This window comes from Solanum dulcamara, chromosome 8 (assembly GCF_947179165.1).
Source record: "Solanum dulcamara chromosome 8, daSolDulc1.2, whole genome shotgun sequence".
Lineage (NCBI taxonomy): Eukaryota > Viridiplantae > Streptophyta > Magnoliopsida > Solanales > Solanaceae > Solanum > Solanum dulcamara.
This window is the reverse complement of record NC_077244.1, coordinates 62,396,278-62,421,130: the sequence shown is the minus strand read 5'-3', so window position 1 is coordinate 62,421,130 and position 24,853 is coordinate 62,396,278. Positions and strand designations below refer to the sequence as shown.

At 34.7% G+C, this 24,853-nt stretch overlaps 1 protein-coding gene across 1 annotated transcript; it reads left to right on the top strand.

Moving 5' to 3' along the window:
• The first annotated feature begins 14,930 nt into the window (after positions 1–14,930).
• On the top strand, positions 14,931–16,790 carry LOC129899487 (probable 2-oxoglutarate-dependent dioxygenase AOP1). The gene is made up of 3 exons (XM_055974472.1): positions 14,931–15,376; positions 15,990–16,308; positions 16,508–16,790. The coding sequence occupies exons 1-3, from the start codon at positions 15,006–15,008 to the stop codon at positions 16,748–16,750; spliced, it is 933 nt and encodes a 310-aa protein (XP_055830447.1). The 5' UTR covers positions 14,931–15,005; the 3' UTR covers positions 16,751–16,790.
• Positions 16,791–24,853: the final 8,063 nt, after the last annotated feature.

Below are 24,853 nucleotides of genomic sequence, written 5' to 3'. Positions count from 1 at the left end.
TGGATAAGCTCCTATGTTGTGAGACAATTGGACCGACTAGTAAAGGTTGGGTGAAGTCATTGAGCAGTTAAGTTATAAGGTGGGGATTGTTGGGGTGATTGACCAATAGTAAGGTGGGTCCATAACCTACATGTCTTAAGTTGTAGCTAGGGTGGTAGTGGAACTCTGAAGTTTAGGGTGATGAATTCCTTAATGGTGGGAGTAAGGAATGTACTTATTTGGTTGAGATAGATAAATTGATAAGTTTAATTATTATGATATCTCTTATTTTTCTATTCATATATTATGCGGTGGGTATCAGATTGAACGATGATGTTTATCAGTACGTGTTATTTGTACTGATATTACTCTTGTTAAGCCACTTGGCATAGTCTGGTTGCAGGGTCAGTTATGTCTCTTAGGTGAAGACGAAGACGATTCTCCAACAGCTTCTATTTTTCCTTCATCTTGATAGAAGTTGGGTCATTGGTCTTTATTTTATTTCTACTCTTAGCAGCTTTTGTACATGTTTTAGACTACTATCCGTGGAGATTTTTGTATAATTGAAGTGGTCCAAATTTAATTTAATTTTCTTTAGAACTTGGTTTAAAATGAAAGAGAGAGTGTAGCACACATCATGGTGAAAGTGTAATAAAAGAGAGATGTGTATTTCTCAAATTAAGAAGTGATAGTTTATGTATGAAACTCACACTCCAAATAATTTAGGTATGAATCTCAAAAAAAGGTATAGTTTAAATTAGTTTAAATGTGTTTTTGATACTTATCTCATTTTTAAAATAATAAGTGAAATCTTCTGAAACGATGGGCCCCGACATTTTTATATAGTACGGCTAAGGATATTTTTTGCTGTTTTCATTCTAGGGAGTACACGTGGCCATCATAATTATAGCAACTTGGTAGGGGTATTTGGGGAATTCAATACTTTTGCTGTAGAAAGTACAACTATTCTAAGTTGAGAATTTTGGCAAAATGACAAAATTGCCCTTGGTCGTCTTAACTTTTCTATACAGTAGAAATATAGGCTAAATTCATCTGTGACCCTTTAAAATTGGCATCAACTTTCACTTAGATACTTCAACTAAACTTTATTCATTTTAGACATCTTATATTAGGCACTGTTGTGTCATTTTGATACTTTTTTTATAGTCAGCAAAATATAATGTGTGTGTGTTTTACACTCGCGAATGACGTGTAAAATATCAAATTAAATGATGACATTTGTCATTAATGCCCAAAATAATTTTTAAATAATAATTTTTTAGTTTAAAAAAAGTAAACTATTTTAACATAATTATTTTTTTGGATTTATTTTGCAAGAAGCTTCAAATAAGTTTTAATGTAGTCTTCAAATTTTTATCTCAAATACTTTAATTTAAAGTGATGAAACAATGTTTAAATCAAGAATTGCAATACAAATACATCATTATCGTTCTTTTCAATCAAAATTTAGCACTCAAAAAAAATTCAATTTTTTTCAGGAACAAAAAAAATGATAAACTTTATTGTTGAAAAGATTCATGGGCAAAGACGAAAAGCAAGGCATAAAAACGCCTTCTTCAAAACTTGAAGATGAGAATTCTCTGAATCTTAACGAAAATGGTCCCTTCTTCACAGATTTGAAGCGTTTCACTATGGTCAACTACTCCTCCGATCTGTACTTAATTTTTTTCTATTTCTTATCATTGAATGCATTTTTGTGATAATTTTGTGAGAATATTAAATAAAATATAAAAACAAATTACATAACTTTTATTTAATAAGAATTTTTAAGTTGTGGATATATGAAAATGAATTCATTGAAAATTATTTTTGATCCAAATTTAATTTTTCGAATTGATGTTATAAATGAATTAGAAGAGTGAAAATTTAGTGATTCTTGTGGTAGGGAAAAAAGGAAATGATGGAGATGGATGTTTTCGGTGGTAATAAAGAGAGGGTAGATGAAGAGAAATGATGGATATGTGATGGTGAAAGGTTGTCACGCTCCGGGAGGGTACCCTAGGCGCGACCGGCACTCGAAAGCCATTTTTGGCTTTCAAGCGAACCACCTGGTACAGTCACACTTTCATTCAATCACATTCACTCAGTGGAGGACTCAATCATAAGCACACTATTCATATCATAAGGGCAGAAGGCCAAACACTATCAACTCATCAAACAAGTATAATAAAACAATTCAATATAACAGTCCAACCTTCCCACACTCTGGTCTCTGAAGCCTCTATCACAATCTACGAGGTGTCAATGACAAGCCAATGGCTACCAACAAACAAGAATAAGGAATGCAAACAAAATGATAAAGAGAGTCTGGCATCCTCCGAAAACTAGGAGGGCTCACCAAGTAGCTGAAGATGTGTAGATCTTCAACGGTGCACCGGTTGATGATCTCTGGTACCTGTCTCTGTATCATGAAATGATGCAGGCCAAATGGCGTCAGTACATGGAATATACGAGTATGTAAAATGGACGAATAAAACAACATCAAAAAAGGATCAACCAACTCGGAAATCTCGACATCATAAATAAGTAACAACTCACTCAAGTGTCCTAAATCTAACAAGAAATGGTTTAGACAGGACCAAATCACATGCCACTTAACTCAACTGACTCGGAGTACTATCAAGACTTAAATGGGAGTTTCTCTTATCCGACAACCATCACTTATGAGCCAGTGATAGTATAACAAATCGACGTTGTTGCTGCGTCCGTTCATACTTTGCCAGGGTATGAACGAATCAACCAATCATGGATCCAATCTAACAAAGTCCTATAATATCAGGATAAAATTTTGGGGAAGCATCCGACTTTAACGGTTCAATCCCCTCCTATGTTTGGCGACGTAGTTATTGAGTTCGAGTATGGACTATACTCTTTCCCAATTCGGTGCTCGATACTCCTCCCAAGGCTCAATGCTCATAAAACTCCATCCAATCAACTCGATCCAATCATATCCACAAGTCTCATTTACAACCTTGTCAACTCATCAACTCTATCACAATCAAACCTCTCCCAATCATACTATCCGATCAATCTCAATCATATCTTTCAAAAGTAGATTAAGCATGCATTTATAACAACATACAAATCTATCCAATCGTTCTTCTATTCGTTTAACAAATCTTTTGATACTCATCACAACTCTAAGGTTTTAATTCAACAATTCGAGATAGAATACATATTTAAGAAAATTAGCATTTTTGCCATAATCCACATAGTCAAGAAAATCAATAAAACATGTTTAACAACCCATCTCCATCGACTCATGCTAATAAAAAGATTTTAGGAATTTCTTAGCTCAACAACATCAACATAATAGACATTAATTAAATAAGTGATAAGACTCATTTGAACATAAACCTACCAAGAACTCCATTCTTATGAATCTTTAACCTCAAAAAAATTATAGGGCACATGGGTGGACTCAACCCATGTTTTGAGTAGCCTTACATACCTTAGAGAAGACTTGAAGAAAACCTTGATGTTGGGTATTCAATGGGAAACTTAAATTTCTTGAAACTCTTGAATGAAATCTTTGTTGGAGAAGGATTGAGGAAGAAGAGAGGGATTTCTAGGGCTTTTAGAGAGAGAGATTGAAAATGGTCCCAAAACGTGCTAAGGCTGATACATATATAATTTGGAAAAGTTTCCAAATTACCCTTTCCCCAAAATACTGAAAATTAGGCTAAAACGCCCTTGGCGCGATAGTGGCACGTCGCACCACTACAACGCCAAGTTGATTAGGCGTAAAAACCCTACAACCCAATAGTGGTGCGTCGCACCAAGGACCAAACTACTGAGGCTGTTTTGTGGAACGATAGTGGTGCATCACGCCCTTACAGCGCCAAGCCCAAGTTTTTTGGGTTCTGGAAAATAGGCTTGAAAACCCTGCACACCTTATAATGGCGCACCGCGCCAGGGGCCAAACTACAGAGGCTTGTTCTTGGCGCGATAGTGGCGCATCGTGCCACTACGGCTCCAAGTCCAGATTTCCAGTAGTTGCAACCCAGGCCTGAAATTCCTACCGTGCTAGTTTGTCTTAGGATCGTCATATCTCTTGACTTCGAACTCCAAAAATCACATTCTTGGTGACATTGGAAAAAAGACTCGACGACCTTTAATTTAGTAGGTCGTGGCCACCCAGTTGTCATATTTTGAATGATATGGTCGTTATAAGTCGACCTTTATACCAACTCCTTCGACAACTTACCCAAGACGGATTCTTTTGGACTTAGCTTGGTCCTAGGGGTCCTTTGTGACCCCACATCACCTTTCACACTTTTCAATTTCTTAGGGACTCATCTAAACTTGTGCATATACTTCATAATAATCGAGTTCAACCCTTCATGTATACAAGAAAGGTCCGAATCTTAGGGAAAAATTTTTGGGGGTGTTACAATATCTCCCCCTTGGGATCATTCGTCCTCGAATGACGAGTAAACCAAGAATGGAAATTGAGGTAAAAATCACAATCGGAGTTCAGTCAATCAACCAATCAATTTCTCAAATAAAAAAAAACAAATTTACTATCCAAACTCAAAATGCACAAACGAATTCAAGTCAAGGAAATGGGCATTACCTTCAACATTCTCATCGGTAGGCACGAATAGATAGGGATATCTAGATTTCATATCTTTCTCCGCTTCCCATATGGCTTTCTCAACAAACTGATTTCTCAACAAGACTTTGACTAAGGCGATCTCTTTGCTCCTCAATTTGCGAATTTGGCGATCAAGAATTTGGACCAGAACCTCTTCATAAGATAAGCTATCCTTAACTCCAATACTATCAATAAGGACTACCAACGAGGGATCGCCTAAGCACTTCTTCAACATCGATACGTGAAATACCGGATGAATAGAGACGAGCTCAGGGGGTAACTCCAACTCATAGGCGACACTCCCAATCCGCCTCACAATCTGGTAAGGACCAATATATCGAGTACTAAGCTTCCCCTTCCTTGCAAACCTCATGACGCCCTTCATGGGAGACACTTTCAAGTATACCCAATCCCCCACCTCAAACTCTAAGTCTCTCATTCTCACATCGGTGTAAGATTTTTGGCGGCTTTGGGCTGTTTTTAGCCTGTCTTGAATAACTCTCACCTTCTCCATGTCTTGGTGAACAAAATCAGGCCCAATCAACTCAACTTCATGAACCTCAAACCACCCGATTGGCAATCTATACCTCCTCCCATACAAAGCTTCATAAGGAGCCATTTGAATGCTTGCATGATAGCTATTATTATATGCAAACTCTATGAGAGGTAAGTGATTATCCCAATTTCCTTTGAAGTCAAGCACACAAGCTCTCAACATATCTTCCAATATCTGGATGGTGCGCTCTGCTTGGCCATCTGTCTGGGGATGAAAGGTCGTACTCAAGTTCACCTTCAAACCTAGTCCCTTCTGAAAGGATTTCCAAAATTGGAAGGTGAATTGAGCTCCTTTATCTGAAATGATAGACAAGGAAACCCCATGTAATCTGATAATCTCCTGAATGTATAACTTTGCATAATCCTCTGCGGTGTCAGTACTCTTAATTGCCAAGAAGTGAGCTGATTTCGTCATTTTATCCATAATCACCCAAATCGAATCATGTTGCTTTCGGGACTTCGGCAGACCTGTGATAAAGTCCATATTAATCATCTCCCACTTTCATTTTGGGATCTCTATATTTTGAGCCAAACCACATGGTCTTTGATGCTCAACTTTCACCTGTTGGCAATTTGGGCACTTGGAAACGAGTTCCGCAATATCTTTCTTCATTCCACTCCACCAATAGATTTCCCTCAAGTCATGATACATTTTTGTAGAGCCGGGATGAATAGAGTATCAGAAACTATGTGCTTCGGCCATAATCCTTCCTCGAATATCATTGATATCTGGCACACACAATCTATTTTGGTACCTTAACACACCATCTCCCCTTTTGGTAAAAACCATCACCTCTTATTTGTGAACAACTTCCTTCAATTGGAGAAGGACGGGATCCTGATCTTGTTTCTTCTTTACCTCTGCCACAAGTGATGATGCAGACCCATCCTGAACATTAACTCCGCCTTCCTTGTTCTCTTCAAGACGAACTCCCAATTGGGCTAATCTGTGCACCTCTTTAGCCAATTCTTTCCTTCCTTCCTCCATATGGGCAGTGCTACCCATAGACAACCTGCTAAGAGCATCAGCAACAACATTAGCTTTACTTGGATGGTAGAGGATGCTCATATCATAGTCCTTGAGTAGCTCGAGCCATCTCTTTTGCCTTAGGTTGAGTTCCTTCTAGCTGAAGACGTATTGTAAACTTTTGTGATCGGTGAACACATCAACATGTACTCCATACAAGTAATGGCGCCAAATTTTAAGGGCAAATACCACAGCTGCCAGTTCAAGGTCATGAGTTGGGTAATTCCTCTCGTGAACCTTAAGTTGTCTTGACGCATAGGCTATCACCTTCCCCCTCTGCATCAGCACACAGCCCAAACCAATTATAGATGCATCATAATAGATCACAAAACCCTCGGTTCCATCAGGCAAGGTCAGGACAGGAGCAGTTGTTAGCTTGGTCTTCAATTTCTAGAAGCTCTCCTCACAAGCATCGGGCCATTGGAACTTAGACTTCTTTTGGGTCATCTTGGTCAATGGTGATGATATGGATGAGAATCCCTTTACAAACCTTCAGTAGTAGCCATCCAAACCCAAGAAGCTCTTTATTTCTGTCGAGGATGTGGGTTTGGGCCAATTTTTCACTGCCTCAATCTTCTGAGCATCAACCTGAATACCATCTCCAGATACAATGTAGCCTAGAAAAGCCACTGATGCAAGCCAAAATTCACATTTAGAGAACTTTGCATACAATACCTGGTCTTTCAAGGTTTTTAAGACGACTCTAAGATGATGGGCATGCTCCTCCTCATTCTTGGAGTAGACCAGAATATCATCTATGAATACAATCACAAACATATCAATATATGGTTTAAATATTCGGTTCATGAGATCCATAAAAGCTTCGGGGGCATTAGTCAACCCGAAGGACATCACCAAGAACTCAAAGTGGCCATAACGGGTCCGAAAAGCTGTCTTTGGGATATAACACTCCCTCACCTTCAACTGATGGTAACCCGATCTTAGGTCTATCTTTGAGAAACAAGTGGCACCCTGAAGTTAATCAAATAAATCATATATCCTGGGAAGAGGGTATTTGTTCTTTATGGTGACTTTGTTCAGCTGCCTATAGTCAATACACATTCTAAGGGACCCATCTTTCTTTCGCCCAAATAGGATCGGAGCACCCCATGGTGAGACACTCGGCCTAATAAATTCCTTATCTAACAAGTCTTTCAACTGTTGTTTCAACTCTTTCAACTCAGCTGGAGCCATTCTATATGCTGGGATTGAGATAGGCTTGGTATCAAGAAGAACATCAATCCCAAAGTCGATCTCCCTATCAGGAGGGACTCCAGGCATATCTTCAGGAAAGACGTCAAGAAACTCGTTGACAATCGAAACCGATTCAAGGGATGAAGACTCAATATTGTCATCTTTCACTCGAACAATGTGATAAACACACCCTTTGAAGATTAGCTTCATGGCCTTAAGGTAGGAAATAAACTTATCCTTAGGCACGACAGGACTCTCCTTCCACTCTATGACCGCCTCATTCAGGAATTTGAACTTAACAATTTGAGTCCTACAATCAATAGAGGCATAACAGACATAAAGTCAGTCCATGCCGAGGATCACATCGAAATCAACCATGTTCAACTCAACCAAGTCAGCCAAGGTATCCTTGTGATGAATTGACACGGTGCAATCTCTATAGACTCTCTCAGCTAAGACAGAATCACCGACAGAAGTAGCTACACTGAAAGGCTCAAGAAGACATTCAGGAATTTTATTGAATTTACTAGCCACGTAAGGAGTCACAAAAGATAGTGTGGCACCTGGATCCATCAAAACATAATAGTTAAGAGAAAGAACTCTAATCATACCCATCACGAAGTTTGGAGAGTTCTCCTGATCTTGACAACTTTGATGAGGCATAGTTGGAAGGCCTCTTATAGAAGAAGGACCTATTGCCCTTGTTCTGTCTTTGTTCGCTCTCATGTCCCACTGATTTTGCCTTCTTGCTCAGATGCTCCTTCCTGTCTTTCCTCTTCTCATCCTCCACCTGTTGGGCATACACCATCAACCTTGAAATATCCATATTGGAGATTAACAATGTTGCTTTGCACTCCTTCTTCACATGTCTTCCTAATCTTGAGACAAACTTTCTCATCTTTGATCTCACATCTAGGATTATTTCTGGAGCGTACCTGGATAACTGGATGAACTTCAGGCTGTACTCCTTAATAGTCATGCCTTCTTGTTTCAGATTCACAAACTCCTCCACTTTCACCTCCCTCAATTCTCGAGGAAAGAAGTGGTCAAGAAAGGCTCCCTCAAATTTATCCCACATAGCAGGTCCAACATCCTCACCTCTACCTTGTTTCCATTGGTTATACCAGATGTTTGCCACGTCCTTGAGCTGGTAGGACACCAACTCAACCCCCTCAATCTCCGTAGCATGCATAGCTTTCAGGATTTTCCACATCTCATCAATAAAATTTTGGGGGTCTTCAAACAACCTTAGAACCCGTAAATACCGGCGAATTCATTCTCAGAAAGTCCCTAATTCTGGTAGCCGCAGACGACTCTTGGGAACTAGAGCTAAGAGTTGGCGAACTCTAGGTACCATTTCAGGCAGCCACTAATTGAGTGAGCATGACAATCGCTCCTCTAAAGTCTGCTTACGAAGTTGGTGCAGGTGGAGTAGTAGGCATTTGAGGTGCCTCTGCATACCTCGCCGGTTGGCCTCTAGCCCTCGATGGGCGTACCTCTGACTGTGGCATCCCTGCGTTATCAGCATTCCTCTGACTAGGAGTATGTTTAGGAGGCATTATCTGTAATGTATAAACGCATGAATTAGAAAGGAATTTTATAGAGTTTAATTCTATCGCACAAATTCAGAGTATGAAAGAAGTGAAATATTTCTTAATGTCTTATAGCCTCCTAATTATAAGTGTGGTGGAAAACACACCCATAAGCAAGACTCTACTAGACACGGCTTCATAGACTCCTTAGGAATCTTGAACTCTAGGCTCTGATACCATATTTGTCACGCCCCAGAAGGATACCCTAGGCGCGACCGGCACTCGAAATCCATTTCTAGCCTTCAAGCGAACCATCTGATCTAGTCACACTTTCATTCAATCATATTCACTCAATGAAGGACTCAATCATAAGCACTGTTTAACAACCCATCTCCATCGACTCATGCTAACAAGAAGATTTTAGGAATTTGTTAGCTCAACAACATCAACATAATAGACATTAATTAAATAAGTGACAACACTCATTTGAACATAAACCTACCAAGAACTCCATTCTTATGAACCTTTAACCTCAAAGAAAGTATAGGGAACATGGGTGGACTCAATCCATGTTTTGAGTATCCTTACATACCTTAGAGAAGACTTGAAGAAAACCTTGATGTTGGGTCTTCAATGGGAAACTTGAATTTCTTGAAACGCTTGAATGAAATCTTTGTTGGAGAAGGATTGAGGAAGAAGAGAGGGATTTCTAGGGATTTTAGAGAGAGAGATTGAAAATGGTCCCAAAACGTGTTAAGGCTGATACATATATAATTTGAGAAAGTTCCCAAATTACCCTTTCCCCAAAATTCTGAAAATTAGGCTAAAACGCCCTTGGCGCAATAGTGGCGCGTCACGCCACTACAGCGCCAAGTCGATTAGGCGTAAAAATCCTGCAACCCAATAGTGGCGCGTCGCGCCAGAGACCAAACTACTGAGGCTGTTTTTTGGCGTGATAGTGGCGCGATGCGCCCTTACAGCGCCAAGCCCAAGTTTTCTCGGTACTGGAAAATAGGCTTGAAAACCCTATACACCTCGTTGTGGCGCACCGTGCCAGGGGCCAAACTACTGAGGCTTGTTCCTGGCGCGATACTGGCGCCTCGCGCCACTGCGGCGCCAAGTCCAGATTTCCAGCAGTTGCAACCCAGGCCTGAAATTCCTGTCGTTCTAGTTTGTCTTAGGATCGTCGTATCTCTTAACTCCGAACTCCAAAAATCACATTTTTGGTGGCGTTGGAAAGAAGACTTGACGACCTTTAATTTAGTAGGTCGTGGCCACCCAGATCGTCATATTTCAAACGATATGGTCGTTAGAAGTCGACCTTTATACCAACTCCTTCGACAACTTATCCAAGATGGATTCTTTTGGACTTAGCTTAGTCCTAGGGGTCTTTTGTGACCCCACATCACCTCTCACACTTTTCAATTTCTCAGGTACTCATCTTAACTCGTGCATATATTTCACAATAATCGAGTTTGACCCTACACGTATATAAAAAAGGTCTGAATCTTAGGGAAAAAGTTTGGGGGGGGGGGTGTTACAAAGGCGGAGTTGATGGAAGAGAGAAAATATGAAGAAGAAGAAGGAAAAATAAAACAAATTATATATAAAAAGATATTTTTCACGCGCTCAAATGTCGTGCATACAAATCATATGCCAAATCAATTAAAAGTATCAAAATTTCAAATTGGGGCATGACATAAGGTGTCTAAAATGACCAAAGCTTAGTTGAGGTGTCTAAGTGAAAGTTGGTGTCAACTATAGGAGGCTATCGATGAGTTCAGTCAGAAATATATATATAAATGAGATGAGTGTCAAAAACACACCTAACTTATCCCTCTTTTTTGAGTTTCATACCTAAACTATTAGAAGTGTGAGTTTCATACCTAAACTATCACTTATTTGTTTGAGAAACATACCTCTCTCTTTTATTCCACTCTCATCATGGTATGTGTACTACTCTCTCTCTCTTTCATTTTAAAAAAAATTGTCACATCACACTCTACAAAGACAAAATATTTCATCCTGAAAAAAATTAAATAAATTATTAAAATTATTTAAAATTTCATTGTGCCCCCGATCCAAAAATCGGATCCATTATTTTTTTTTAATAATAAAAAAAATTAAAATTAAATATTAAAGTATTACTATAGCCCCACCCTCTAAAAACATTATAAAATAAAATATAAAATATTGTTTTTACCCTACTCCGCCACTTTTTCTTACCGTACTCCCCCGCACCGCCCCCCAAATTTTTTGTTTTATTTTGATTTTTTAAATTTCTTTTATAAAAGTGTTTTTAAAAAATCCCTACTTCATCTTCCCACCTAACCACCCCCTCAAATAATAATTTAGATATTATTTTTAAATTTTTTTACCCCGCCCCACCTAACCCTCTGCTTCCAATTTTTTTTTTCTCATTTTGTCTTATTACATACACGTGATTTTATTAAAATATTTTTTACTTGCCGCATAACTTTTCTTAAAATAAAATATTTTTTTCTGTTATATTTGGTCTGCAAATAGAAAAAACATTTTCCTATGAACATATTTAACACAAAACGAGAAACATTAAAAAAATAATAAATAAATTAAGAGCGAAGGGTTAGATGGATGGATATAATTTTATTTTTTTAAAAAAATAAAAATAATTACATTTTTTTAGGAAGGAGTGGGGAAGGGTGAAGTATGAAATTTTTTTTAAAATAATTTTTACAAGAAATTTAAAATAAAAAATAAAATGACGGGGGATTGTTGGAGGGGGGGATGGAGTTGGTGGAGTGAGTGAGAAAAATATTTTAATTTTTTTTAAAAAATAACTTTTTTAAAAAATAATTTTTTTTTGGGATAGAAATACTTTGGTTTTAACTTTTAACTAATATTAATATTTAATTTAATTTTTTATCAATATAGAATATTTTATCCATGTAAAATGCCATGTGACAAGTTTTTTTCAAAAATTAGAGAGAGTAGAGAAAGTATATTACACACATCACCATGCAGTGGCGGACCTAGGATTTTTAATAAGGGGGTTCAAAATCTGAAAAAGTAGACACACGAACTAGCCGAAGGGGGTTCGACATCTACTATTTATACATAAAAAAATATTTTAACCATGTATAAATAGTATAATTTTTCGCCGAAGGGGGTTCGGCTGCCCCTGCCACCATGGTATATTTTTTAAATTAATAAGTGATAGTTTAAGTATGAAACTCAAAAAAAAAAAAAATTAAGTGTGTTTTGATACTTATCTCCATATAAATTTAGCAAAGGTGTTTCTATAAATACATAATTGTAATCTATAAAAAACCGGGAAAATACTACAGTACTATTTAAGTACTTTCTTTAAACAAAAAAAAAACTAAAAATAGTTCTCAATTTTCAAACCCATTTCGGCTGAACCCTTTATTCTTGTGCTCATTATTTTGATTAAATTATATATTTAATAAAATAAAAGATTAATTAAATAACAATTATATATTAATTAATAAAATTTAGTTTATTGGCTTTTTTCATGAATCATCTTGTTCATATATTAAATTATAATTATGTTCCATTCTTGTTTGATCGTACAAATTCACTGTTTACATTTGCTCGACGTTTTTATTGTATGGTCCATGTTAGTAATAACATATTTTTTTCCGGCTAAATCCATTAGTGATCCTTTAATGTAGGTATCAATTTTTACTTGGATACTTTAAGTATATTTTGTTAATTTTAAACACCTATAGTAGAGTTCTATTATGTCATTTTGATATTTTTTTTATAATCATCAAAATTGTTAAGGAGTGTGTAACTCATTTGCCGATGACATGTCAAAGTGACGAATTAAATGAAGACATGTTGCATATATATCAAAAATAATTATTAAAATAATATTGTGAATTATAATTTTAATAGTCTTAAAACTATTTAATTAATTACTTTTTAAAAAATAAGAAGATACATTTCTATAATTAAAAAAAATAAACTTCAATATCTTCATTTTTCTTCTACCATCTCCATAACTCATCCTCATCTAAGCATCATTAATGACTTCCTCGTCATTCCAATGCAACTCAATTTTCTCCTGTCCGTCTTATCTTTGTTGAACTTTCTTCATCTCCCTCATCCACCTATTTTCTTCTCCACACAGGCAGTCCTTCTCACATTTTCTTTTTCGAATTAATGCCAACATATATATGGAGAAAACAATTATTGAAGATGGTTGAATAGGATTTGAAATTGTGAAGAAAAGAGATAAGGAAAAAGACAGATCTGAAACAATTACAAAAAAAAAAAAAATTGAAAGATAAGTTACAAATTTAAAATAAAAATGAAAAAAAAGATGAAAAATTCATTCTTTGATAGTATTAAAGATTATATTTTTTCTAATACAGTTTAATATTTAATTAGATTTAGACATTAATTTTTTTATTCTATTCATTTGGGTTCTTTGGGTTATGAAATTTGGTGTTTCTAAGTGCTTAAGTATTTTTTTATTTTGTTTTAGTTAAATGAAAAAAAAGAGTCAAATTTTAACTTTTCATGCACTCAAAGTTAGTGTAATATACACACTGTGCCATAGTAAAAAGCATCAAAATGACACAATAAAATCCTACTGTAAGTGTTTAAAATGAACAAGGCATATTTAAAATCTTTAAATGAAAGTTGATGACGTTGCTAAAATTGAATTCCTTTATATATGTGCCTCCCCAATTATTAATGCAACACAGTAACTTAAGTATGCCTTCTTCATTTTAAACACTAGTAAAATTTTATTGTGACATTTTGACATTTTTATAGTGATGAGTTTCACGCGCTCTAAGCTCGATCCGCGCGACTTTTTTTGCTATGAATGAATGACCTCTCCATTTATTTTCAAGCTTGCTCTCCAAATCGGCCTATCGAGTTTAACCTCTGTATTCATCTTGCTCCTTATTTACTTGGGTGCACTACGTTTTCAAAAGCTTTCTGTCGAACGTTTTTCGGATAGCCGGGACCCGATGTTGATTTCCGATTTAAATGTCAGCTCCAGGTTTGGGGCGGCCCATCTAATTAGTTCAGCTATCACTACTGGAAACCCCAGCGGTTGTTCGGCTGCGTACTCCCCATTTGCCTATCTCACACTCCCAAAAAATGGGATTGCTCCCACGGTGGGATAAAGTTGAGAAAATTTTGTATTGTTTTTTTTTTCAAAACATTAGATTCTGTATCGACATTGGACGAACTTTCATCAATTCTCTTTTCGGTTTGATTTCCAAGAGGTGTCAACCATAAAAAGATCCTGTCCTTCCGGATGCAGATTAAGTGGGAAAGACTTTGATTGGTAAAGGGGCCCTATTTAGGGGGTTTCATTACTGTGAGCTCGCAATGAGCTCTCTGAAAGATGCCCAATCAAGAAGGATGTGCCACCATGCGTCAATCTGAGTTCTCGAAAGCGACTGAACCAGCCACCCAGATGAGACTCCCGCTGAAAAACATTCTTTTTCCGACAAAACCTTAGGCTTTTTATTAGTTAGTCCTGGTATATTATTATTAATATTTTTTTCTCGATTTATTTCATTATTGGAAATGGATTTCTCAATCAATTTGTTCACTTCCTGCCGTTCCTCGGTCTCAGTCCATTCAGTCAAGACAGAAGGCAAACCGGTGTGTTGGCAGGTCGGCTTCCTCCGTTTGAGTCTCAAGCTAGGGATCACCACTTCCTTTAGCAGAAGCTACCCTCGTAATAATGAATCAAATGAAAGTGAAAGAAATCGGGAAGGGGGCAGTAAGCTGGCTGCTTCTTTGCCATGCGCTTTGCTTCGCTTTATTTTTTAGAAGAAAGAGACCAAATGAGAGTGATGCAGTTGCCCCATTAAATTGCTTATGTAAAGATGGGGTGAGTCTCTTATAAGATCTTCCTTTCTTCTCTTTTCTTCTATTAGTTAACTTGGATTTGGATTGAGAAAGTTCCGCCCAATAGCGCTTAGCCATGTGTATTAACTTGGCACATGTGACTTCCCAATTATTGATGCAACACTGTAACTTATTTATCAATATATACTCTATGATCCCTCTTTGATTTTCACATTGTGAAGTCTTTTGACCATTTCACTTTTCAAAGTATTCATCATCAATGGCATCTACCAAAGTTAATATTCCCACCATAGATTTTTGCGATCCAGAACTAAAACCAAACACTCCACAATGGGAAAATACAAAAATTCAAGTGCTTGAAGCCTTACAAGAGCATGGTTACTTTGAAGCAATATTTGATAAAGTTCCAAATGAAATTAGAGAGGTCATTTTTGACAGTTCAAAAGAAGCATTTGAATTTCCATTGGTGTCCAAATTGAGTGAATATAGAGAAAAACCTTATCATATTTATGAGGGACAAATTCCACGTTTACCACTCTTTGATCTTGTGAAATCTGTTGATTTGCTCCTCCCAGATAGTGTTGAAACTTTTGTCAATACCTTTTGGCCTGATGGAAATCCTAACTATTGGTATGCGTAACTTCTGCATTTGATATGACGAAAGTCATTTTTCTATAGACATATTATTCATTAATAATATAACTAATTAAAGAAAAAAATTATGTAAACGCTACCAATTAACTGGAATTAAGCTTTAGCCATATTAGTACATAGATTTATTCTCTGTCCTATATTTGCTGGTGACTTTTTTTTTCTTTTTTCTTTTTTTTCTTTAGGTGAGGGGAGAGGGGGAGGGGCACTAGAAGGATATATATAAATAATTTATGAAAGACACTTGATATGTATAAATAATTTATACATATAAATTAGAACTCTAGCTCTAATCTACCCTGCCCACCACAACCCTTGGTGGTTAAAATACTTTTAATCGTATTAGAGACTCATATATCAATAGAAAATAAAAGGACTTGCAGTTTGTGTTTTTTAATTCATTCTCTATTTGTATAATACTGGAGAAATATATAAACTTATATGAAGCAACATCCTCAGTGAGGATTCATATAATCAATTTTGACAATTGTTTGGAATTGAAGCACAATTTATTGTTGCAGTAGTATCACAACAATATTGCATTACTATTTCTACAAATTTTGTATGTTTTATACCTAAATTAATTTGGCAGCAATGTGGTAAAGTCCTACTGCAAGGCTCTTATGGAATTGGATGAAATGGTGAAAAGGATGGTTTTAGAGAGTCTTGGGCTAAAAAATTACATTGATGAATTCTTGGATCCCAATTTTTTCATGTTGAGATTTACAAATTATAAGGATCAAGGTGAACATGAGCATAAACAAGGATTAGGTAGCCACACAGATGGTGGTTACTTAACCATAATTAAACAAAATCAAATTGGATTGCAAGTTCTCAACAAAGATGGAGAGTGGATTTGTGTCAATACTTCACCAAATTCCTATCTTGTTTTATCAGCAGACTCCTTCATGGTAAGTTTCTTCTTCTTGTTTTTTTTTTCGGAGGGGAAGGGTTATTATTGTTCTATCCTGATTAATTTAGATTCGCATGAAATACGTAATTCACTACATAGTAAGTGTTTTTAGTGGTATGTAGCCCACTATATGATTGTCGTATTTTTATCTAGAATTTCTAAATCATTTTATAGATTAATAGTCTGAATTTTTTCAGGCGTGGACAAATGGCAAATTGCGCTCTCCTCCCCATAAGGTACATTCGGAAGGAGACACTGATAGATTCTCCATTCAATTATTTTCATCACCAAATCCAGATTATAAGGTGGAAGTACCAAAAGAATTAGTGGATGAAGAACACCCTTTACTTTTCAAGCCTTTTAAAATACATGAATATTATCAATATATTCAGTCAGGTTTTAAAAATGGAGTTGGTCTCAAGAATTATTGTGGTCTTTAAAAATTTAGTAGCTATGAGGATTTATTTCCGGTTGTTCAGATGGTTTTTATGTGTGATTTCATAATGTTTTATTATATATTATGCAATGTTTTGATGAATAATGTTTTAGTATTATCATATGTAATGTTTTGATGAACAAAATATTTGAATAAATTATATCTTTTTTTTGTTACATAATGTTACACATTAGTAATTTAAAGAAAGAGATATTTATCAAAAATACACCTAAATTATACTTTTTAAGTGCGAGTTTCATACCTAAATTATTACTTATTAGTTTGAGAAACACACTTCAAAGGTGGTATAATACACTCTCTCTACTCTCTCTAGTTTTTGAAAAAAATCTTGACACATGGATAAAATATTCTACCTTGATAAAAATTAAATAAACTATTAATATTAATTAAAAGTTAAAGACTAAAGTATTTCTACCCAAAAAAGAAATTATTTTTTTATAAAATAAATTATTTTAAAAAAAAATCTAAAATATTTTGTTCACGCACTCCATCACCTCTCCACAACAATCCTCATCATTTTATTTTTTTAATTTTTTTAAAAAAATTCACACTTCACCCCTTCCCTCACTCCTTTCTAAAAATGTTATTATTTTATTTTTTAAAAGTATAAAATTATACCCACCTCATCGAACCCTTCACTCTTAATTTATATATATATTTTTTTCTTTAGTTTTGTATTAGATATGTACATATATTTTTGAAAAATTATTGTATATATTTAACACAAAACGAGAAAAAAAATTAAAAATGAAGGGTTAGGTGGGGCGGGATAAAAACTTTTTTAAAAAAATTAAAATATTTAAATTTTTATTTGAAGGGCAGGGTAGGGGAGATGAAGTAAGAAATTTTATAAAAAATATTTATAAAAGAAATTTAATAAATAAAAATAAAACTAAAAATTTGGGGTGGGATGGGGTGGGGTGGGGAAATATGGTGAGAGAAAGTGGTGGAATGGGTAAGAAAAATATTTTATATTTTATTTTATAATTTTTTTGGCTGAAAAGTAATAATACTTCAATTTTTAATTTTAATTAATTTTAATGATTTATTTAATTTTTGTTAATGTGAAATGTTTTGTCCACATGGAGTGTGAAGTGACAATTTTTTTTACATGAAAGAGAGAGTGTATTGCACACAACATGATGAGATTGGAATAAAAGCGGGAGATGTGTTTCTCAAACTAAGAAATGATACTTTTAGGTATAAAACTCACACTCTCAATAGTTTATGTATGGAACTAAAAAAAAGAGATAGTTTTGGCGTGTTTCTCAAACTAAGAAGTGATAGTTTATGTATGAAACTAAAAAAAAAAAGATAGTTTAGGTGTGTTTCTCAAACTAAGAAGTGATAGTTTATGTATGAAACTCATATTACCAATAATTTATGTATGAAACTCAAAAAAGAGGAATAATTTAGATGTGTTTTTGATACTTATCTCTGAAAGAAATAAGGTGCAGATCGTACTGCTCATAAAGAGGCATATTTCGAATTTATAGGAGTGAAAGTTCTCGTACTTTAGTTATTTGAAGAAATAATCTTTTAGTTCTTAGAAACAAAAAAGGGTACGGATAGAGTTATTTCAAAAAAAAAAGGTAAGGTAACAAATAAATAGAATTATTAAATAAAAAAAGATAGTGGCGTGATCACATCAAATTGATCGTTACATAAAATGAAATTTTTTTTGTCATTATATAACGATAAATTCAATGATACAATACAATAAAAATTAAATAACAATTAAAATAAATATTTTATTTAAAATACAAAAAAGAGCCAAAATTAAATACTCTTAAACTATTTAGAAAAGTTTAAAAATATACCCCTCATTTATTTATTTAACTAAAAATATCTTTCAAACCACCTTTTGACTCACTTTTACCCTTAAACTAGCCACCCTCATTTTATTATTATATTCATAAAAATAGTATACTAGTAGTTACTAAGAGCGACATTTTATGCACATAAAGTACCACTATTTACATATTGGCGAAAGAGGCAAGGATTCATTTTTCCCGTAGCTGTTGACGTTGTTAGTTGTTTTTGATCAATATACACATTATGAGGAGTTCATTTTAATAAAACTATCTTATTAATTATATTTTAAAATTATAAATTTAACTGTTAGTATTTTATGTAATTATTCAATAATAAAATAATATTTAAAAATAAGATATACTTTAGAGAATATGCAAGAATCATTCAATTCATCAAGCATATCATTAAGTCAAGAAATGAAATAGTGATACTTTATCATTATTTTGTTGATAGCTCGACAATTTACACACATATTCCACGTTTCATCCTTCTTTGAAATCAAGATCATCGGTACCGCGCATAGGCTCATGCTCTCCTACACCATCCCAATAAAAGGGTAAATGGACAACTAGCCAAGTAGAAAGAAAGAAGAGGAGTATATGACATGTGTTTGAATATAACTTTTTAGTATTCAATTATGATTAACTAATATAAATTACTATCTTATTAAAACACTAATTATAATTAATTTACACACTTTAATATATACTTGGGTATAAATAAGTAATTATCACTCACCATCAATAAGGATTGCGATGGAGTGGTAAGTACTCTTTCATCTTTAACCAGAGGTTTTGGGTTCGAGTTTTCCTATACAAATTCGAATTTAGTTTAACTTGAAAAGGAAGGTTGGGAGCTTGTGGGGCGCGGCCATCCGACCTCGAATAGAAAAGGGCAACGCTTTGGATCCTCCCTGCTTGCAGAAATAAATGGATCAAAATGGGGCTGATAATCAGTCTCCACATTTCAACTTGGGCATGATTTGTAATTTAATAGAAAAAGGTGACTTTTTTGGAGTTATTGATAAGGTTTAAATAGCTAACCAGTGAAGACAATCCCCTTAAGCAAGCTAATCTTGCAAATTATTTCAAAGACGATGATACCTTCAAAATTTTATTTAATGACCAAAAACCAACATGTTGAAATCAGTTTTTCTAATATATAGAAAGGATATTGAATTTTTGCTAAAGCCAAGTAGAAAGGAAGAGGAGGAGTATATGACACGTGTTTACGTATAAACTTTTAGTATTCAATTATGATTAACTAATTTAAATTATTACCTTATTAAAACACTTGATTATAATAAATTTACACACTTTAACATATACCTGGGTATAAATAATTAATTATCCCTCACCAGATTCAAATGGGAAATGAAATATATATGAAGTTAAATGGAGTAGAATAATTTAGACACTTTAATATTAATTTGAGTTTAAATAAGTAATTATTCTCCACAAAATACAAATTCAAATTCAAATGAAAAATATGTGGAGGAAATTAGGACACTATTGTTATGTCAATACATGTCAATTTGGATAGTTCGATGATCCCATCATATTCAATGGCATTTCAACTTGGGCGTGATTTGCAATTTAATAGAAAAAGATGGCTTTTGGAGTTATTAATAACGGTTAAATAAGTAAAACAGAGAAGACAACCCCTTAAGCAAGCTAATCTTGCAAAATATTTCAAAGCCCATTAAACCTCCAAAGTTTTCATTTAATGACTGAAAACCCATATGTTGAAATCAGCCTTTCTGATATATAGAAAGGATATTGAATTTGTCATAAGATTAATAATGAATGTAATCATTTAAAATTTATCAAAAAATAAATTTATAAAATAATACGGATTATATTAAATTCAAGATATATTACTCTAAATAAATATTATGGATTAATATAATTGAATTAATTATTTAAATCCAATAAATATGAATTTAATTAAAGTCCAATTTTATCGGGCTAGTCTAGGGCTGTTCAAAACCGTCCGCTACCGATAACCCAACCGCAAAATTGGCTTATTGGTTTATTGGTATTGGGTTATCGGATTAACGGGTGGGGAATGGATTTGAATTTTATAATTAATGGCTTATCGGTGTGGGGGACGGATTAGTCAATTTTGTTATTGGATAAACCGTTAATCCGTTAAGAATTTATTATATTTTAATATATTTTATTCCTAAACATATAAACTATATATAATACTGATAATTATAATTTATAAATCTAAAATAAGGGTCAAGCCCATTTAATTAAAGAGGCCAAACCAATTTAATTAAATAAGGAAGCTCATTTAAAGTAAAAACTAGAAACCCTTCTTCTACAGTTCTCCTCTTCTATAGAACTATTGTGTTCTAACTTCTATGTTCCGCCTCTGTCTTCTCTTTACTCTTTAGGTTTAGCTAAACTACTTCCATCTTCCGCGGTTCCGCCCCTGTCTCAGTCTCTCTCTCAAACTCTCATCTCTCATTCTCTCTTGCGCAGTTGCGACTTGTGTCGCCTTGTCTTCTCCTCCACCGCGAGTTCTTCAGTTTGATTATTTGAAGAGTGTGGAAATTGAAGAGAAGATTAATAAAATCAGATGGTGTACAAAACTCAGCAGATCATTATTTCTTCTTACAACAAATGACAGGACGATAAAACTTTGGAAGGTATGAAATTCCTGCACTAAATAAAATAAAAAGTCATCTAAGTCAATAACAAGAGTTGAGCTACTTTTGAATTCAAGATTTATTTATTTTTCTACTAATATAAGTCAGAACTAATGAATAGCAAAACAATCAAAGAAGATTAGTTAGTGCAACAGTAGAAGTTATTAATAGGTAAATAAAAAATTTAATTAGAAAAAATTTAGGAAAAGTTCATGTACGTCAATCTCCTCTCAACTGGAAGCTTAATGTACCCTGAAAAATCAGTTGTTTGCCTTTACATAGTTCCTCTGTACATAACTGTCTGCAGAAATCCTGTGAAAAAAAGATAACTGTGTTCTACGGTATAAAATTGATTATCCATATTGTAGCTTATTTTTGGGTTGTTGATTGAATTACAGGGACATAAAGTGTTAAACTCTTAATCTTCTAGCATGGCTGAACAAAGTGATAAGGTGATAGATGAAAGTGAGGCTTCAAATGCAGCAAGTCATGCTGAGATAATTCTGTCAGCTAGTGCTAAAAAAAGGAGAAAAAGGTCTGCTGCTTGGGATCATTTTACAGAAGTTGAAACTTCCGAAGGTACGAAAGCAAAATGTAGCCATTGCTATAAGTTGTACTATTTTAAGTCAAGAGATGGTACATCAACTCTTCTTGGTCATTTGTCGACATGTCCTAAACTTCCTACTCCTCTTGTTGATAAAAAACAATCAACCATAGGTTTTAAATCTATTATGGGGGGTAGTCAAGGTGATGTAGTTGTTGTCTCTTGGAAATTTGACCAAGAAGAGTGTAGGAAGGCTTTATGTCGTATGGTAATAGTTGATGAGCTTCCTTTTAGCTTCGTCGAAAAAGAAGGTTTTAAAGAATTTATAAAAATGGCTCAACCTCATTTTTGGATCCCTTCCCGTAGTACTGTAACTAGGGACTGTTTTAATATGTTTAATGAAGAAAAACAAAAGTTGAGGAGGTATTTTATAGAAACAAAACAGAGAATTTGTATTACCACTGACACATGGACATCTATACAAAGGATCAATTACATGTGTATCACTGCCCATTGGATCGATACTGATTGGAACATGCGCAAAAAAATACTTAATTTTTGTCCTATTATTAGCCATAAAGGTGAAGATATGGCAAATGGTATTAGTAGGTGCTTACGTGAGTGGGGGATAAATAAGATCTTTACTGTCACAGTTGATAATGCAAGCTCAAATGATGTGACAGTGAAAGAATTATCTAAGCAATTAACAAAAATGGGAACTAATTTGATGAACGGTAATCACCTTCACGTGAGGTGTATGGCCCATATCATGAATCTTGTTGTCCAGGATGGTTTAAAAGAATGTTTTTTGTCTATAGAACGTGTTAGACATGCAGTTAGATATGTTAGGCAGTCTCCTGCGAGGTTGAAAAGATTTCAAGAAAGTTGTGATGATGAACAACTCAGTTGCAAAAAATCTCTATGCTTAGACGTTCCAACTAGGTGGAATTCCACCTATCTGATGTTGAGTAGGGCTGTTGAATTTGAGAATGCATTTTCAAATTATGCTTCTCGTGAAATTGGTCTGAGACATTATCTTGAAAATTCTTATGTTGGAATTGGAATCACTGCCGATGAACTTTTGAGTAGTGATTGGGTCCATGTGAAAAGAATTACGAGATTTCTTGAGATATTTTATCTTCTTACTTTAAAAATATCTGGATCACGTTATGTTACATCAAATATTCATTTTCTTGAAATTTGTGCTGTTGCTGTTTATTTGAATCAATTGATGGCAAGCGAAGACACTGGTTTAAGCGATATGGCAAAAAAGATGCAAGAAAAATTTAATAAGTATTGGGGAGATCCAGCAAAAATGAACAAGATAATTTTCATTTCGTGTATTTTGGATCCTCGTTACAAACTTGAATCAGTTAGCTATGCACTTGTAAAGATGTTTGGGGAAAAAGGGCCATCTATACAAGCAGAAATAAAGAAGTACATGACTTCATTATTTAGCGAGTATGTAAAATCCAACTCAAAAGGCAGCGTGCTTGCTCAATCTTCACCTTGCTCTTCACTGGACACTTCTACTTCCGGGACTTCTAGCAGTCAAGTAAGTACCCAAAGTACATGACTTTTACAATCATTCATGAAAGATCTAAAGAACTATAAAATAGAGAATGGAGGTGTGGATGCTAGAACGGAGTTAGATAAATATTTTGGTGAAGAAACTGAGGATGATAGTAAACAATTTAACATCCTAAACTGGTGGAAAATGAACTCAGCTAGATTTCCTATTCTTGCTGAAATGGCTCGTGATGCATTAGCTGTACCAGTTTCAAGTGTAGCATCTGAATCTGCATTTAGTACGGGAGGACGTCTTCTTGATTCATTTAGGAGTTCATTGACTCCTAATTTAGTGCAAGCTCTAGTGTGTCTTCAAGATTGGCTTCGAAGTGAAAAATTAAAACAATCTGTTAGCGTTGAGGAAGATCTTGATAATCTCGAACAACTTGAACAAGGTAATGATACTTTTTATTATATTTGTTGTATATTATTGTTGTAAATGGTTTATACTTATTACATGACTCATTATGATAATTTTCTCTTCAGATTTAGCAAGTGCTGGGAAATACCCTACGCCTACTGTAGTTGACATATAAATATATATTGGTGAGAACTAATGCACTTGCTAGTTGCTACTTGCTACTCCTTTGTAACAGTGAGTACTCTCTTTGTTAACATACATTGTTGAAATTCTTCAGCATTGTATTATCTAATTTGAAGCAGGAGTACACATTTGAGAATTGTTTGATTTAATATGATTTGTATTCATTTGTTGAATGCAGGAGAACTGGAGAAGAATGTGCTTCCAGTTATTATGTTGCTTGCTGGAAATTTGTATTCATTTATCTTATGTTGACTATCTTAGCAATTGTTTCTCTTCTTTTGGATTAGGCTCAAGCTATTATGTTGCTTGCTGGAAATGCACCACCTGTTGCACCAAGGAAAGGTAATTTTGTTTTCATTTATTCAAGCAGTTGATTACTTTTCTTGTCTCTTCTCTAAGCTTATGGTGTTCCTGAAATCCAGGGGAATAAGTGCATCCTCATATCCTCCCAACAGCAAGCAATCCCAGAATATAGCAGCACTCCTGGACTTGGTAGCAGAAGCCTCTCTATGAATTCTTCAGGCTCTTGTCCTCTCCACATAATCAATTTGGTCAAGTAGACGGTGAATTGCTAAATGTGGCAAAATAATGTAGACACAAAATGAAGAGTGTGCCAGAATGGTTATTTAAGCTATTAAATTGTGTTCATTTTGACCTCAATACAGAGTGTGCCAGAATGGTTTTCCATTTTTGCCAATGTAAAGAAGCATTATCTTTTTTCAAAGTTATGTTTTTTATTCTTCTGTTAGCCACCTTTTTTCCCCCTCCTGTTAGCCACTTTGTAAAAGTGTGGAAGCTGGGAAAGACTTACCAAGTTACCATACCACCGATACACCGCTCGATAACCGTCCGATAATTGCTAATCCGATACCGAACCAACCGATATCTTATAGGTTGGCTAGCAGATTAGTACTTTTAAAAGCCGATAACCGTTAAGTCAAACCGTTAAGCATAATAA

Excerpts from the sequence above, each read along its gene's own strand:
- LOC129899487 (XM_055974472.1), top strand. The coding sequence starts at position 15,006 with ATGGCATCTACCAAAGTTAATATTCCCACCATAGATTTTTGCGATCCA. Across the intron at positions 15,377-15,989 it reads GATGGAAATCCTAACTATTG|CAATGTGGTAAAGTCCTACT; the intron begins GTATGCGTAACT and ends TTAATTTGGCAG. Across the intron at positions 16,309-16,507 it reads TATCAGCAGACTCCTTCATG|GCGTGGACAAATGGCAAATT; the intron begins GTAAGTTTCTTC and ends GAATTTTTTCAG.